Genomic DNA, 16,210 nt, shown 5'->3' on the forward strand with positions numbered 1-16,210 from the left:
AGGGAAGGTCAGGCCTGGGTAAAAATTATACTTGTGATTTTACTACAGAAGCTTTATCCAAAATGTTTGGAAAACTGCAAACACACACACACACACACACACACAAACACACACACACACACACACACTTTTAGCTAGCACTAAATACTTATGTCAGTATCAGATTAGTACAAATTTAGTTTTAATTTTATTTTCATTGTAGCTTTAGATATTCCTAAGCAGGTGTTTTTGTTTGTTTGTTTGCTTTGTTTTGTTTTTTAATAATGTGTGCCTTAACAACTTTCTTTGAAGTTCCTCAGAATAATTTTTAAGCAAATACAATAAAATGAATAGCATATGCACTTTCTAGTGCCACTCTAACAAGTCCCATAGCTTTAGGGAATTAATCAGAATAGATTTATTATCTGACAGTTCTGGAGATCAGAGTCTGATAGAAATCTCAGGGATGCTAAGAGTAAAGTGCCAGCAAGAGTGAGTTTCTTGGAAGACATATGATTGACGCTCTTTGTGGTTCCCAGCTTTCTGGGGCCACCCATATTCCTTGGCTTTTTGTCTCCTTTTCCATTGTCAAAGTCTATAAAGGCAGATCAGTCTTTCTTAAATTGCCCACTCTGCTCTGTTCAAGTCTGGAAAAGTCCTCTGCTTTCAAGAAAGCATGTGCTTAGCCAACAGGGCTGCCATCTCAGCACTCAGGAGGCAGGAGAATTAGACCATGTTAGCAATCACTGCAATGATTACACCACTATAATAATCTGATGAGGATAGCTAAAGAAATGGCCAATAGCACGTTGATGTTTTAAATTCATACTTGTAGGTAATGCTGCTTCAGATAAAGATTTTTTTGTTTGTTTGTTTTTCGAGACAGGGTTTCTTTGTGTAGCCCTGGCTGTCCTGCAACTCACTCTGTAGACCAGGCTGGCCTCGAACTAAGAAATCCACCTGCCTCTGCTTCCCAAGTGCTGGGATTAAAGGCGTGCGCCACCACTGCCCGACTCAGATAAAGATTGAAAGCATTCGAGATGTTCTTTTGGCCTTATCATATACCAGAGGCCTTGTTGTGGGGCTCAGCTCTTATGCTCGAAGGAAACATCAAGAGATGTTACAGCAACATCCTCCTGACAGCAGGTAAGTGAATTCCCACAATGTTAGAAAAAATTCACTTATATCTAAGGCCTATTTTCTGCTGCCATGAGCATTTGCAAGGGAGAACAGTGACTTCAAGCTGTGTGCGTGTATTCTTTCTTCTACTAGCTTGGTGTTTTATCAGACCCAAGAAGTACCTGTTCATGTGGATTCTTCTTCCTCTCCTGATGAAGCTGGGAGACTTGCAAGCAGAAGTGATATCCTTTCCAGAGTTGTGGGCATTTTAACACAGTGATTGAATATTCATGAAGTGATTAAGAAATTAGCCAGTTAATGATCTGTACTGAATTTACATACATACCTTGGCAACAACAGCAAATTTCAAGACTTACTTGATTAGTTGACTATCATTATTTTTCTTCATCTGGTTCATATTGGACTCAAATTAGCTACGGATGAGATGCTGGCCTTGAACTCTAATCTTGCTGTTTCTAAGTCCTGATACTCCTGAGAATACAAGTGAGCACCACTATTCAAGGGTTATTGATGTGTTCCTCATCTTCTCCCTTCCAAACAGCTCTGTGATACTGAGCATGTAACTGCCTCGATTCTGTCGGTTCCATTCCATACTAAATAAAAGCTTTTAATTAATTACTAAGGTTGCTTTATCTTGAAGTTTTTGCAAATCAGTGCCAGCATCATTGTAACACTTCATTCTTTAGGACTGAATGAAAGTGGGTTTTATTTTGAAGATTTTTTTTATGTGTATGGGTGTTTTGTTTGCATGCATGTATGTGCACTGTTTGTGTGCTTAGTCCCAAGGAGGCATGATGAGGGTGTCCGATCCTCCTGAAACTAGAATTACAAGCCATCATGTGGGTGCTGGGACCCAAACCCAGGTCTTTAGCTAAAGCAGCAAGTGCTCTTAAGCACTGAGCCATCTCTCCAGCTCTCAATGTTAAAAGAAACACATGCTGTGAATTATCATTTTCTAAAGAACTACTATAGCATTTTAGATTGCCCCTAAGTCCTTGCTGGACAACAAAAACCTGTTAGGGAAGGACTTCTTGACTAGAAGTCCCCTAGAGATAGTGGGGACTAAACTAAACATTTAATTTTGTCTTCTTTGGAAAATATATTTTCCCTTGATTTACCTCTTTCCCAAATTCCAGCTCTTCTGCCTGCTTCACAAGCCCTTCTTCAGGGGCCACCCAGTGCTCACTTTGACAGTTAAGACGTCTTAGAGACATAAAGCAGGAAGGGTGGAGGACAGTAAGAGGCAGAGACTCCACAATATTGGAATATGCAGCTCAGCTCTAGGGAGGATAAAAGTACAGTTGAGTGTATCTACATATCTATTGTTGTTTTCTCTTGTTTTGTTCTTGATGTTGGCAAAGAACATTCTGCTGTGTATCTGTTTTTAAAGGCAAAATTCATTTTTATTGACACAATAAAAACTACAGTTATGAAAATGGACACCCTATTTCTGATGTTCAAAGAACTTATATTTATGTACAGAAAGTGCACTGTAAATAATCTATTGTCTGAAACTTTGCATTTTGCAAAGTCACACATTAAATGAATCCCTAGGGCAGCAGTGTAAAGAGTTGGGGCCTTCAGAATTAATGATTTTTGTCTAACAGCTGATGGTGTTTATTACTTTTTTTCCATGTTAAGACACAACAAGAGAATTGGCCTTTACTAGACACTCAATGGGCTGCTTTGATCTTGGACTTGCCAGTATCCAGAGCTATTGGCTATTTCTATTGTATACAATTATTCTGATGTTGTAGATTTACAGTCTATGACAAGGAAGTAGGTGAAAATGAACATTCAAATGAGTAAAACATATAAAAAGTTCGTGATTTTCCTTCAGAATGTTACTTGCTGATACATTGAATGGATCTGTAAACTAACGAGGACACTGAGATTGCCACCTACCTCACTGGGAACAGTATGATCCATTGTACCTGTTCTGTTAAGAGTTTGCCTTAGGACCAAATGAACATTTTGTTGCAGTTGTAAAGTCACATATCCTCTCACAAAATCCATTTTCCTCTAACATTCCCCTGTCATTCTTAACTACAACCAAAAGTCCTCCACTGAATCTCTGTTCATTTTATATAGAATTGGGATAGAATAGAATATTGGAATATACCTCTTAGATTTGGGAAGACCAAACCATGGGAAGATTTAGTTTTGGATGTATCTATTGGTTTGTGTCTTCATTTTCTTCATGTTTTCTTAAAAATATCTTTATGTTTTATAGCAGTTATCCAGCTTTGGGAAATAATAATTCGTAACTAACTGTGTACATCGTGTTTCCTTCTAAGTTCATGGCTACCTATGATCTTTGTCTATGTAAAATTAAAATCTACAATGAAGAGCAAAAAGAGTCACATACCATCAAAGGAGGGAAGATGCCCACTGCAGAAACAGAAAGTGATGGCTGGCCTTGAGTTTCCTAAGTATAGGATACTACTTATGGGGACATTTTCTAATTGGTCTACATCTTTTGAGATGGTTTTGAAAAATCTACCTTTCCTCTGAGTTGAGCACAGGCTGAGTGTTTCTTCTCTGAAATATTCAGGACCAGATTAGCTTGATGTCTGGAGGTTTTCAGAATTCGGAATTCTTCTAAGGCATCACTTGCTGAAAACTTCAAATCTAAAATGCTCTAAAATCTAAACTTTATTGAGAGGGTTATGTAGGTAACTCTACTTACACTTTTGATTATGGATATTCTGACAACAGGGATGTTCAATCTCAATAGTATTTGCTTTGTGTATCATGAAACTCTTGGAAAGAACAGGGGGATTGTGTTCCTTTGGGTAACTTGATTAATGAACCATGTAATCATTATGGTCTAACTCTTTATCCCTGGTAGTATTTTTGCTCTAACACCTTCATCAGACTTACTTTTGAGCAGCTTGAACCCTGGCAGAGAAACCTCCCTGCCTCCCAAAGAGCAATTTTTTTTTGTCTGTCATGGTCTATGGTTTCAATTTTCCTCAAAGGCATTTATTGACCAAATTCTTGGCATATTATCATACGACGTTCAAGACTATTTACTTACTCACTAGGACGCATGCCAGGATTTAGGTTTTGAAAATATGCTATGTTTCTGGTTACAATGAGAAGTGGTTCAAGGGCCGTAGCCTCATCTGAGTTTCGTCTGCTGAAGCCCAAGTATTTGGACTTGAATTTCAGTTCTTCCAGCTATGCTAGCAATTTAATTCTGCAGGATCGTTTTTTATGTAAGAAAATTAACAAGAGAGTAGCAAATTTTCTTTAGTTAGGGAAAGCAGATTAAGGCAACAAGGGAGAGAGAACATATTTCCCGAAACTAGGACATTGTAGTTCCCCCCAGCTTTATAATCTCTATACTTTGTCTACAGTTGCTTGGCTTTGAACTTGTGGGCAGTCTATTATATACTCGGGGGGGGGGGAATCAAATGACATTTGACTTCTATCTTCAAAGCTCCATAATAGTTTCTATATTTTTAGATTATTTGCCCATTTATCTACAAAAATGTTATTATTTTCTTCAGATGTCATAACTATACTCTGATCTGAATAACTATGTTCTATGACCTGAATAGGTTTTTTTGTTTTCTACTACAGTTTGGTGACTCCGATGGCTTGAATGTATATGTATATACATGAATACGTATGTGCGTGTGTGTATGTATGTATGTATGTATGTATGTATGAATGAATATGCTTGTGGATTTTTCAAAGTACTTTCAAAATGTCTACCAACCCCAGAACTGGGGATGAAAACTACACCTTTGCACATAATAAGCAAGTGGTTTGCAACTAAACTACATATTCAGCCCAGATATAGAAATTTTAGATGCAATTATCATTATAATTTTATCTTATACTTTGATACTAGAGAAGATAGGTTTTGGAACATTCATTTTTTATTTGGTGATTTCTATTTAATTCTTTCACTCATTCAAATTGAGGAGCTCAAATATATACCAGATTACATGTGAGTTACTAATGATCACACATGAGTGATCACACATGATCATTTTAAAATAGCTTTTAAAACAATCAGCTCACCATATGATGGAGGGACAAACATAAACTAGTGTTCAACTTATGTACAGTTAAGAAGCAGTAGTAATTTTTCCAAGTTATGGTTAAAGGATTCTTGGTGATTTTAGAAAATAATGTGTGCCCAGTGTTATGGACAAATGTCCTTTTCTTTCTCAAGGGATGGTGAATGTTCCTTATACCTACACAAACGGCAAGATCATGGAAGAAGAAAATTCCATTGGTTACTAATCAAACAGGCAAACCCTATGGCTAAGAACCATGCTGTTTCCTCATATGGCTCCTCTGTTCTTATGCAGAGAGGGCTCTTTTGTCCATTGTGGGGATATCAACCCCATAGGATTGAGGTCTTATTCATCTTGTGGCATCTTAATTAGTCTCTTAAAAGCCTTACATTTAAACAGTCATACTGGGAGTTAGGGCTTCCAAGAATGTATCTAGAAGGGATACAAGTTCAACATTTATAACTCCTGGTCTGCATAACACCACCAAATAATCGATTTTCCTGAATTTTCATTTTTTTCTCCTCTATTCATAACCTCTGTTTACTCATTGTTGCTCTGGGAGTCATTCAGATTCTGTGTTGTGAACCTGTGTGGTGAAATTTTTCTTGACTTCCTCAGGTGCTCCATACCCCACCTCCAGTGCAGAATTATTGTCCCTATACATACCTTACAATGCACCATTATCCTGCCCCATACCCAATTTGAATGTGGCACTACCATGCACCATACCCAACTTCCAATGTGGCATTACCATACCCATTCCCAAGCTCATCATTGACATGCATGTCTTGTACCTAACGCTCAATGTAGCAACACTATGTCCTGTTACCAACACCCAAAGCAGTGTCACCATGTTAAACTCTGATAGCAGATCTTGAGTACTTTATTTTTCAACAAGTGACTAAAACATTTCATATCTTCCACTAAGATCACGCAGTTAAGAAACCACTTCTCCATATAATTATAGACATGGGATAGTACTATATATTCACTTTTTTCCCCTTCCAAACCCTGGATCTGAACAGAGCCTTGCTCTTTCGAATGGAAACTTAATAGAAGTGGTTATTAGCAGAAGTTTTTGTTTGTTTTATATTGAAGTCCACTTCTCAGTCTGATCCCCAGTTAGTTGAAAGCTAATGAGGAAAAGCAGTGCTGTTCTTTAATGTCAGAAAAAACTGGCAAATTGATGCCCAGGATTCTCTTGTGACGTGGTGTACCTACAAGACGACACACTAGCCTACTGGACCAGTTATTTAAACTTACTTTATATCTCCTGGAGTCTTTGCTTTCAGGTCATAGTTCAGTGTGTGTCCCAATATAATAGGACTTTCCAGTTCATTTTAAAATGATCTTTTGTTCTCAAGTACAGCACCTTGTCCACTAGAATATATGGCTCAGATAGAAAAAAAAATCTAGCTTCTGTAAATATCCCCCCACCTCCACTGCCTTCAACGGAACTGTTCACAGATCTCTATACTGTGGAATTCACTCATCATTCTAGTGGTTCACACCCTTACTGTAGAATTCATTCATTGTTCTGGTGGGTTGCCTATAGGAATCCTTCTTGTCTGAAATAGTCTGTAAGTGGCTTGACTGTATAGCGTTGTAAGCTAATGATAGAACCCATCTCTTAGTACAGGTAGATGGCGAGAGGAAGTGAGCTCATGCATGGAAAGCCACTCAGGAGCAGTGCCAGCATACTTTTTTAAAACAACAACAACCACCACCTTAGAATTTTATGACCTCTTTGAAAAAATGCAAGTTTTCTATAAATGAAGGTTTGTTTAGGGCCCAAACTAGAAGCTTTTGATGTAACTGCTGTGCTGTACAAAATGAGTTGCTAACAAATGGGTAGGGGTGGGGTGGGTGAAGAGGGGATGCCATGAGGGTAGCCGAAACTCTTCAGCCTTCTTTTCTTTCAGAACTGAAAATCTTTCCTACAATCTGCTTCTTCCTTTAGTGAACGCAGAGAAGCTTTACATTTCCAGAAGTTCCTATCATACAGACAGTAGGTTGGCACCCAAAGATATTCAATTTCCAGAAGTGTAAGTGGAGGGATGCTTTCTAGGTACAGTCTTGAGGCCAGTAGGCCTCAATTTGGTGGTTTCTCAGAAAATTGAGACTAGTTCTACCTCAACACCCAGCTATACCCCTCCAGGGCATATACCCAAAAGATGTTCCAACATACCACAAGGGTACTTGCTATGTTCATAGCAGCTTTATTCATTTTAATAGCCAGAAACTGGAAACAACCTAGATGGCCCTCAATTGAAGAATGGATAAAGATAATTTTAGGTACATCTACATAATGGAATACTCCATAGCTATTAAAAACAAAGTCAAAATGAAACTTGCAGGCTTATGGATGGAACTATAAAATATCCTGAGTGAGATGGCCCAGACCCAGAAAGACACACATGGTATGAACTCACTTGTAAGTGGATATTAGCCATAAAGGATAACCATGCTACAGTCCACAGACCCAAAGAGCTTAAATAACAAGGTGGACTCAAGAAAGGATGCTTGAATCTCACTCAGAGGAGGAAATAGAGATGAACAGAATAGAGATGGATGGAGGGAGGGGACTGAGTGGAAGAGGAGGTGGGGAGAGGAACAAGGTTGGGAGAATGGGAGTGGGGTGGAGATAGGATAGGGAGAGAGAATGGAAATCAGTAGGGTGCATTTCTGGGATAAGCTGGAGATCTGGGATGGGGGGCACCCCTGGGAGTCAACAGAGGTGACTGTAGCTGAGATTCCTAGAAGCTGGAGATATGAAGACTCAAGGGGCCATCTCCTGTAGCCAAGCAGGACCTCCAGTGGAGGGAGGGTGACACCAATTCATCCACAAAACCTTCAACTCAAAATGTATCCTTCCTACAAGATGTTGAAGGATTAAAGAGGGAGCAGATAAATGGCTAACCAATGACTGTCTGGACATTAGACCCATCCCATGGGAAAGAGTCAAACCATGACACTATTAATGATACTCTGCTATGCTTGCAGACAGGAGCTTAGCATAACTGTCTCCTGAGAGGCTTTGTCCAGCAGCTGATGGAAACAGATGCAGAGACCCACTGCCAAACATTAGGCAGAGAGCGTTGTGGAAGAGTTGGGGGGAAGGACTTAGAGAACCAGAAGGGTAAAGGCAGACCTACTGTCAACTAACCTGGCCCCATGGGGACTAAAAAGACTAAACCATCACCAAATAGCATGTATGGGCTGGGCCTAGGCCCTGTATTTGTAGCAAATGTGCAACTTGGTCTTCATGTGGTTCCCCTGACAATTGCAATGAGGCTGTCTCTGACTGTTGCCTGCCTTCAGATTCCCTTCCCCTTGCTGGGCTGCCTTGTCTGGCCTCAGTGGGAGAGGATGGACTTAGTTCTGCTTTGAGGTGATATGTCAGGGCAGGTTGGTCCCATGGTGGGGGGGGCTTCTCCTTCTCTAAGGAGAAGGGAAGGAGGTAGTGAGGGGAGGGGCTTATGAGGGTGGGACTGGGAGGAGAGGAGAAAGGGGGGCTGCTATCAAGATTCAAGGTAAATTAAAAAATTAATGAGAAAACATTGCTATCATCACAGCAGACAATGTTTCTGTTCCCCACCTGCTTGCCGCTCTCCATATTCGAAGCCAAGTTACAGTAACCCTGTATTGTCCTAAGGCTGCTTCTGGCTAGCCAGTCTTCCTCCCCCATACACTCTGTGACGTTATTTCTTCCATCTCATCAAACACACCGTACTGTAGCTGTGTGCTACTGCTTCTGCTTTCCTCTGTGAGGCCTACCTGAATGACCAATTCAAATACGCACACACTGCACATACCCAGTCTCTTAATCCACACTTTAGTTTCTCCACATTTACAACTACAGCATGGAAATTCCCCGGATGTAGTAAGTGAACTTTCTCACTAGTGCTAGGTGTTTCTGATGTCTTCTGGACCAGGGTCTGCATCTTCAGGGAGTAGAGCTCTGTTGATTTCACCTTTGTCGCTCCCTCCTTTTGATCTAGACAGGACTAACCCACTCAAGCTGTAGATCATTAGACAAGGTTATCTGTGAGAGCACACAAGGCTGTGTCCCACTGCTTGGATTTTCTGAATGATACAGCTGAGGTGGCACCTGAAAACTACATTTCTAACAAGAACCCTTGAGAAACGCTCATCAAATATATAGCATGTGGTAACTTTTATTAAGAATGGCCATTTCCTCCCCTTTAGAATGTAAACTGAGGCAGACTTTATTTTCTGCCATTTCCTTTTGAAAGAACAACACCTGGCACAAAGCAGCAACTTAATAAATACATGTTAAATAAGTGAAAAATGTTTATCCAATTTCAACAGAAAATGTGCCCTAACTTGTAGGAATACATATGAAGATATTAAATATAGTTCAGTTCCCTCATGCAAGAAAACATTTCTTGATACTTGGAAAACAAATTATCATTAATATCTTACATCATTTTAAAGCATTCAAATGAATAATCCACAAGTATAGAGTGCTACTGTGGGCTACACACCTTACACATGGCATGGCATGGCATGTACTTCTATAAGCAAACTCCAGTGGTGTGCCTTCTTACAGAGGGGCTCTAATTTGTATCAATGAACTTCATGGCTGTCTCCTTACCTCTGCTAACTAGGAGTGAAACAGGAAGTGACAGTTTTAGCTCCAATGTGCAAACATGTCTAGGTGTGCTATCAAAGTTGCTACACTGTATTATTTACACCTCTTGGGAAGATCAATAACCTAAGTCATGTTTTAATTCTGATATGCTATAGAACCATATCAGAGTACTGGATTTCCAGATGCAAACGCTGAGCCAGAGTAATGTTTATTTCTTGAGAGCACTTTCTAGGAGATGTATGCCATGGATTCTTTCAGTCACTGTGCATATCTGTTCTATCAAACTGTGCACAGTAATATACTGACATGCAGAAAAGTGGACACAAATTATAAGGAGTTAGTGACTTTTCTCTCTAGTAAGTTAGATTTTCAGCCAATTTTTTAAAATGGACTAGATAGTAAATAAACATTCAGATGTATAAACCATGTAACTTTTTAACTCTGAAAACCATCCAGACAAAATATAAATGAATAGGTATTGTGTTGTTAAAATAAAACTCTATATATGACAGTTGGAGTCCATAGGCCATGGCCTGCTGTTTCCTGTGTTAAATACATAGTATAAGTCATGGCCTGCTGTCCCTATGTTAACAAAGTCTATGGGCCATGTCCAGATGCCCTCTATGTTAACAGGACCTATGTCCTGATGCCTTCTATGTTAACAGAGCCTATAGGCCATGGCCTGACATCCTATAATGAATAAGAGATAATGTGCCCTAAAGAATTCCAGTCCAAGTAGCGTAAGTGACAAAGTCCAGAAAAATTTCAGGTCAATCTGTCAAATTCATCTTCATGCAGGCAGTGCATAAGCTCTATAAAACATATCAATTTGAACAGGAATCCAAAATCCTATGGCCTTCTTTATCATTCCATTTACACTCTATGATTCCACAAGTGCAGAAGATAATCTTTAGAGCACCGAGTATGCAAACATTTGGACAAAATTCTTTTCTTCACTTTCTAATACATAAGTCAACTGCCACTGAAGGATAGCAATCTGTTGTACGTGCCAGTGGGCAGGAGGATCTCGGGAAGCCAGTATGATTTTCCAGAGTACAGTGATTCTACCTCTCCACTTGGTTTCTCCTTCCACGACCTTTGATTTTTATTATTCTATCTAAACATGAATATAAACTGCATTTAATCTCTCTTATCATTTACTACTTTTGGATGTTCACATTTGCCTTGCAAATCCTAAGGAGGGGAAAAAAAGCCAGGATCTCTAACCCAGAATATTCTGGTAATCTTTATTAAAAGTTTAATTTAGAATATTAAACAACATAATATGGTTTGTTTGTCCAAATATTACAGATTTTTCAAAAACTTCCTTTAGTGTGTATAAATTAAGAAAGCATATTATACCCAACATGATTTTCTACAGGGACATTTCATAGCAGGGTTTGATAGCTCTACACACTCAATGACAAGTGGCTGAGGCAGCTGATAAATGCTTCTGAAACACACAGGAGTCATTGTCTTACTGAGGAGAACTGAGGTCTTCTGTAAACCCATGCTCCTGAAAGGCTGAGGAGAGTGTAATGGACTTTGTTAGTTCTCTAGGCGGAAAACACACGGATCCATGAAGAGGCTTCACTCCCTGCCTGTGGTCAGCAGCCTGAGAGCCTTCTGTAGGTTCTGTACAGCGGTGCTCACATCTTCATACTGCAGGGCACTGCCAGCATATTTGCAGTACTTCTGAGCTCTAGCGAAGTCCTCTGGGGTCAGGCGGATATCTCCTAAAAGAAGCACATTCAGACACAGCACAGATTACATCATGTTGTGCTGTTCCTTAGCTTCTTATTTCAACTCAAGATGCAGCAACGTACTTATGCTTATGTAAAAAGACTAATCCTTGTTTTGCTGCTAATAAAAACCAGACACATGCTAATAAAATATCTCATATGCATATAATTTTCTATTAATAAGTAATGAACCAGAAGTCTGTATTTTAGCAAATTAACTGTGAAGGGACAAAAAATCCAAACACAACCCCTGGTTGTGTGAAACAAGGAAAGCAGCTTGGTATTTGCCATAAACTGCCGGGGCTCTCTTCATGGAACACTACAAACAGACTAAACCCTTCAGCCCTCATTTGAGCTAGAATATAAATATATCCTTCAATAAAAGTGTATGTGTGTGCGGGAGGATAATATAGTCTATGCAGAACTATAGTTCCTTTTTAAAGCATTAAAATATTCTACATTTCGTTTTGTCCATGGAAATAGACACTCACTTCAGGCCACCTCCACATTTTTATCATTAAAACATACGGCTAAATATGAAAACAATCATTACAAACAATTTTTCAAAATTTATTTCCAGCAGTTTTCTATTTACAGAAAAGTAACATGCAAGAGCCTGACTAAATAATTTTGGTAGAAATATATTATTCATTTAATCTAAGATATGAGCATATACGTCTTTATATATATATATATATATATATATTTCTATGGTAAGATAAAAAGCAGATATAGTGTATTGTCTTTGGAAAAAAACAAACAGACGATCATTCATTCATTCATTTATGGTGTTGAGATTTTGAGGACGGTAAGGCATACTTCCTGGCAAGAAGGCAGAAGCACAGCAAGATGGGCAGGTGGTTTACTTTAGGTGTTTTAAAGGCTGTATTGACTCACAGATTATCCCCTCCCCCCAGGTTATTTTTAAATGGTATTTATTTATTTATTTATTTATTTATTTATGCCACTGATACAAATATGACACTCCCTAGTAAAGAGGTAGCAACTGTAGGTAGGCACACACTAAATCCTAATCAACACTGATACAAGGAATGTACTTTTAATATTAATTTGTGCGAGGCAGCTGGTGGCTCCCAGGTCACTGAATTGAGTATGGAAAGGCTGCCTCTGTTGTCAGTAATTCCCCACATTCTAAATCTAACCCATGAACAGTTAAATACTAATTAAATCCAAGATTTTAAGATAATGTGCTTACAAATTTACATACAGTAAACACAGGGTGCTACATGGGGTAAGCCTTCAAATAATCACTGAATTAATAAAACATTAAAGTAATTAGACATTCTCATTTTATCAGAAAATTCTTTTAATTTCCTTGAATTTCTCACTTGCTTTAAAAGTAATTCAAGTCAACAGATGAGTAAAATAACAGTTGTAAATTAAATATTCAAGCACAATCCACCATCATTTCTCAGTAGTTTGTGGAGTTATTATTCAGCACCCCAATGAAACCTAAGAACACTAATCCTCACTTCTGTTCAAAATTTTGTCAGGTGCACTTCAGTTTATGTTTTGCTTGAAAACAGCTACAAGATTCTTCAGTGGTTTTTCAAAATAACTGAGGCTCTGGTCACCTGGGTATGCACACCCTCTTAGAGTACAACATTTTGTAGACGGAGTGCACCTTAACACTGCTCAGCTCCTCGCCAGCTTCTGCCATCCGAGTAAACTTCAATGCAAAGGCAAATGCTGTATGTACCACACCCGCTGGAAGGAGCCGATGCCCAGAACAACCTCAACTTTACAGTATCAGTTAGCTTTGTTTTGCTGATGCCTCATTTATTAGTAAGAGAAAAGGTACAAAATAAGAAAGCATCAGAATTTTGTTTTCATAAATTAAACTGATCAACCAATAATAAAACTAAAGCACATTGCATTTTCCTATAAAATCATCTCAATATTAATAGTGTAAATGAAATGTTACTACCAAGAATACAGGCATATAAAGCTTATGGAGCCCCATAAGACATTAATTAATTCACACATAAAAGATAGTAACTAGATGGTAAAAATCAACATGTAGATTTATATTCAAAATTTCTAGAAATATAGAGATGTTAGGCTTTTTTTTCCTCAACAATTTAAAGAAGTTAACCAAGCCATGACAAATAATTACTTTTTGTAACACATCAGGCTTTCCTTCATTTAAGAAATATAATTAAGTCACCCACAATGAAACACAGGAATTCAACTTTTAATATGAACTAAAAATAAAATCTTGTCACCTACTTATGACTCTTGAAAATTATCACATAAAATTTCAATAGCGAAGGGAGAAACAAGAGAGGAGAGTTTAACGTCCGTACCTAACTTTTTACCCAGTATCATAAAGATGGTCTCACTGTACCATATGAAGCTGTTTTCTTAGGTAGCACAGGTGAGAAGGCTGTCCCAGGGGGTGATGTCTAACCTGGCATCTCTCTCAGGTAGTCTGTGATCCTTTGGACCAAGACCACTCTATTTTGAGAGTGTTTCTCTCCTCAGAGCAGGACCAGAACAGGCAGAGAATAGCTGCTTAGCTGCCAGTCTCTGCTGCTGTGGTGAGGAGAGCAGGTCAAGCACTGTCAAAGACAGTTTCAAGTGTACAGTAAAATCACTGAGTACTCAACTGACAAAAGCATCCTTTTTCAAGATACCTGTGCACTGCAGAGCATAACCAGAAACATTCCCAAGATGGACTTTCCAATATATGTAGACAGTTTTATAAATTAGTATGTCAAGGGCTCTGTGTAATTTCACTAGCATATACTCTATTACTGATTTGAGTGTGTCACACAAGACACAGGCAGAGAAAACAGAAAAACAGTTCTGAATTCTTATAAAAAGGCATTGTTTAAAGATGCCATTTATGGTAAGAGGAATTATGGATATAGGTAGTTTCATTATTTAAATATTTTGCAATTGAATATAATGACTATTCAATATTTTTCAGATATTGTAACATTTAAGACTCAAAAACATTGAAATTAGTTTTAATTCATATTATAATAATATATAAGGTAAAAAAAAACATACTAAATTTTGAAACTTTTTGGCTTTCCATTTTCCTCTCTGGAGTCAGTCACATTAGTACAACAGGTGTACTTCTGAACCATGGTAGTTATTAAACACTAAGAGAAAAGGTAGAGTAGGGAACGGGCACAGGAAATCCAGATGGTGAGAACAGGAGTCAATACAGAACTCTCTATTACTTTTCTGACAATAGACAACTTCTTAAGGGTACTTCTAAGTTCACAGCTAAATTGAGAAACAGACTCATACCCTCCTGCATTTCCAACTGATGAGCCTTCACTGACACCCTGTGATCCCCAAGGCCACTGTGTGGTTCCCTTTTGGTTTTGTGCATTTGATCAGCTTGGACTAATTTATAAATCCCCTCTCTTCCAAACAGAATACTTCTTACAGCAGTGAAATTCTTGTTCTCTACCCTTCTCATCCCTGTTTTTCTCACCACAACTGGTGACTACTGATTTTTTCCCTGCCTCCACTCTCTTCTTGTGTCACAGTTGGGACCATGCAGTATGTAGCCCTTTGCATTTGTTGTTTTGGTTCTTCAGGCCCCGAATCAAGCACTGTGTTGAATAAGAAGCACATCGGAAGTAGGTGCAAAGACAGTTCACCACGGAAGTATGGAGGTATTCTAGCTTTAGCTTTCTACTCATACACTGCAACTTTTGCTCTTTGTCTCTACAAAAACCCATCCCAGCCCCTGACAATGTGGGGTCATATAAATACACTGTTGTAGAGAGTTTAGATATAGTCAAACAGGTGACTACTTAAGACATTGGGCTGTCCACTCAGTAATAAGACACTTTTCTTTTCCTTTCTTTTTTTTCTTTTAAACATCAAAAGGGATATGACTTCCTTTCTACATTTAGGCATGTGATTATTTTGAATAAAATTTTTCAGAGTTTTTTTTTTCCTCTGTTTCAATGACTTCATCCCTGTTTTATTTTTATTTAATTTAACAGCTGACTAGTTGGAAAATGTGTTCCCCATCCTAAGGGCTGTCTCTTCGCTACTGACTGTTTTCCCCTTGGGTTAATACCATTTGTCAACTCTGGCTCTCACTTGCTGTCTCTTGGGAGCCACATACATATAAAGTCACTGGTCCATCAGCGTCTATTAGCATTTCCTCTCTGTTTTCCTCCAGTAATTTTCAAGTGTTACGTCTTGTCTTTAAACAATCTTGGTTTGATTTCTTTCAGGAGTTAGGAAGGGATGACATTAGCCTTCTGTAAGATATCCAGTTTCCCAGCACTGATTACATAAGAGGTGTCTTTCTCCAGTGTGGTTTTGGCTTCTTTGTTGAGAATAGGTTAATTGGAGATTCACAGATCTAAGTTAATTTTTCTACTATCTATTCTGTTACATTGGGGTATGTGTTTGTGCTAATACCATCCTTTCGTTTTATATGAGCCATAAGAAGACTTAAACTCTGAATGAAAAGTTAAAATATACCTCAACTTTAACTAGAGGCAGAAATGTAGAAAGGAATTTTAAAAGTAAAAGATTACATCATCATGACAGTCACCTAAAGTATGAGCCAACCAAACACTTAACTGCAGACAGTGATGCTGATTTTTATCATGGTTAGCTCTTTCCTTTTTGGATAATGTAATAGTGCAGTGTAGAAAAGAAAAATGACAATGACAGTACATATTGATTTTGAAATGAAG

At 38.4% G+C, this 16,210-nt stretch overlaps 1 protein-coding gene across 1 annotated transcript in view; it reads right to left on the reverse strand.

Annotated features, from left to right (window-relative positions):
• Positions 1 to 9,311: 9,311 nt before the first annotated feature.
• Vta1 (vesicle trafficking 1) overlaps positions 9,312 to 16,210 on the reverse strand; it is a 56,084-nt gene continuing 49,185 nt past the window's right edge. The window contains exon 8 of the mRNA XM_028779218.1: positions 9,312 to 11,504. Coding sequence (XP_028635051.1) covers positions 11,359 to 11,504 — 146 coding nt within the window. The 3' untranslated portion in view covers positions 9,312 to 11,358. The remainder of the gene's footprint in view (positions 11,505 to 16,210) is intronic.

This window comes from Grammomys surdaster, unplaced genomic scaffold, assembly GCF_004785775.1.
Source record: "Grammomys surdaster isolate TR1022 unplaced genomic scaffold, NIH_TR_1.0 348, whole genome shotgun sequence".
NCBI lineage: Eukaryota > Metazoa > Chordata > Mammalia > Rodentia > Muridae > Grammomys > Grammomys surdaster.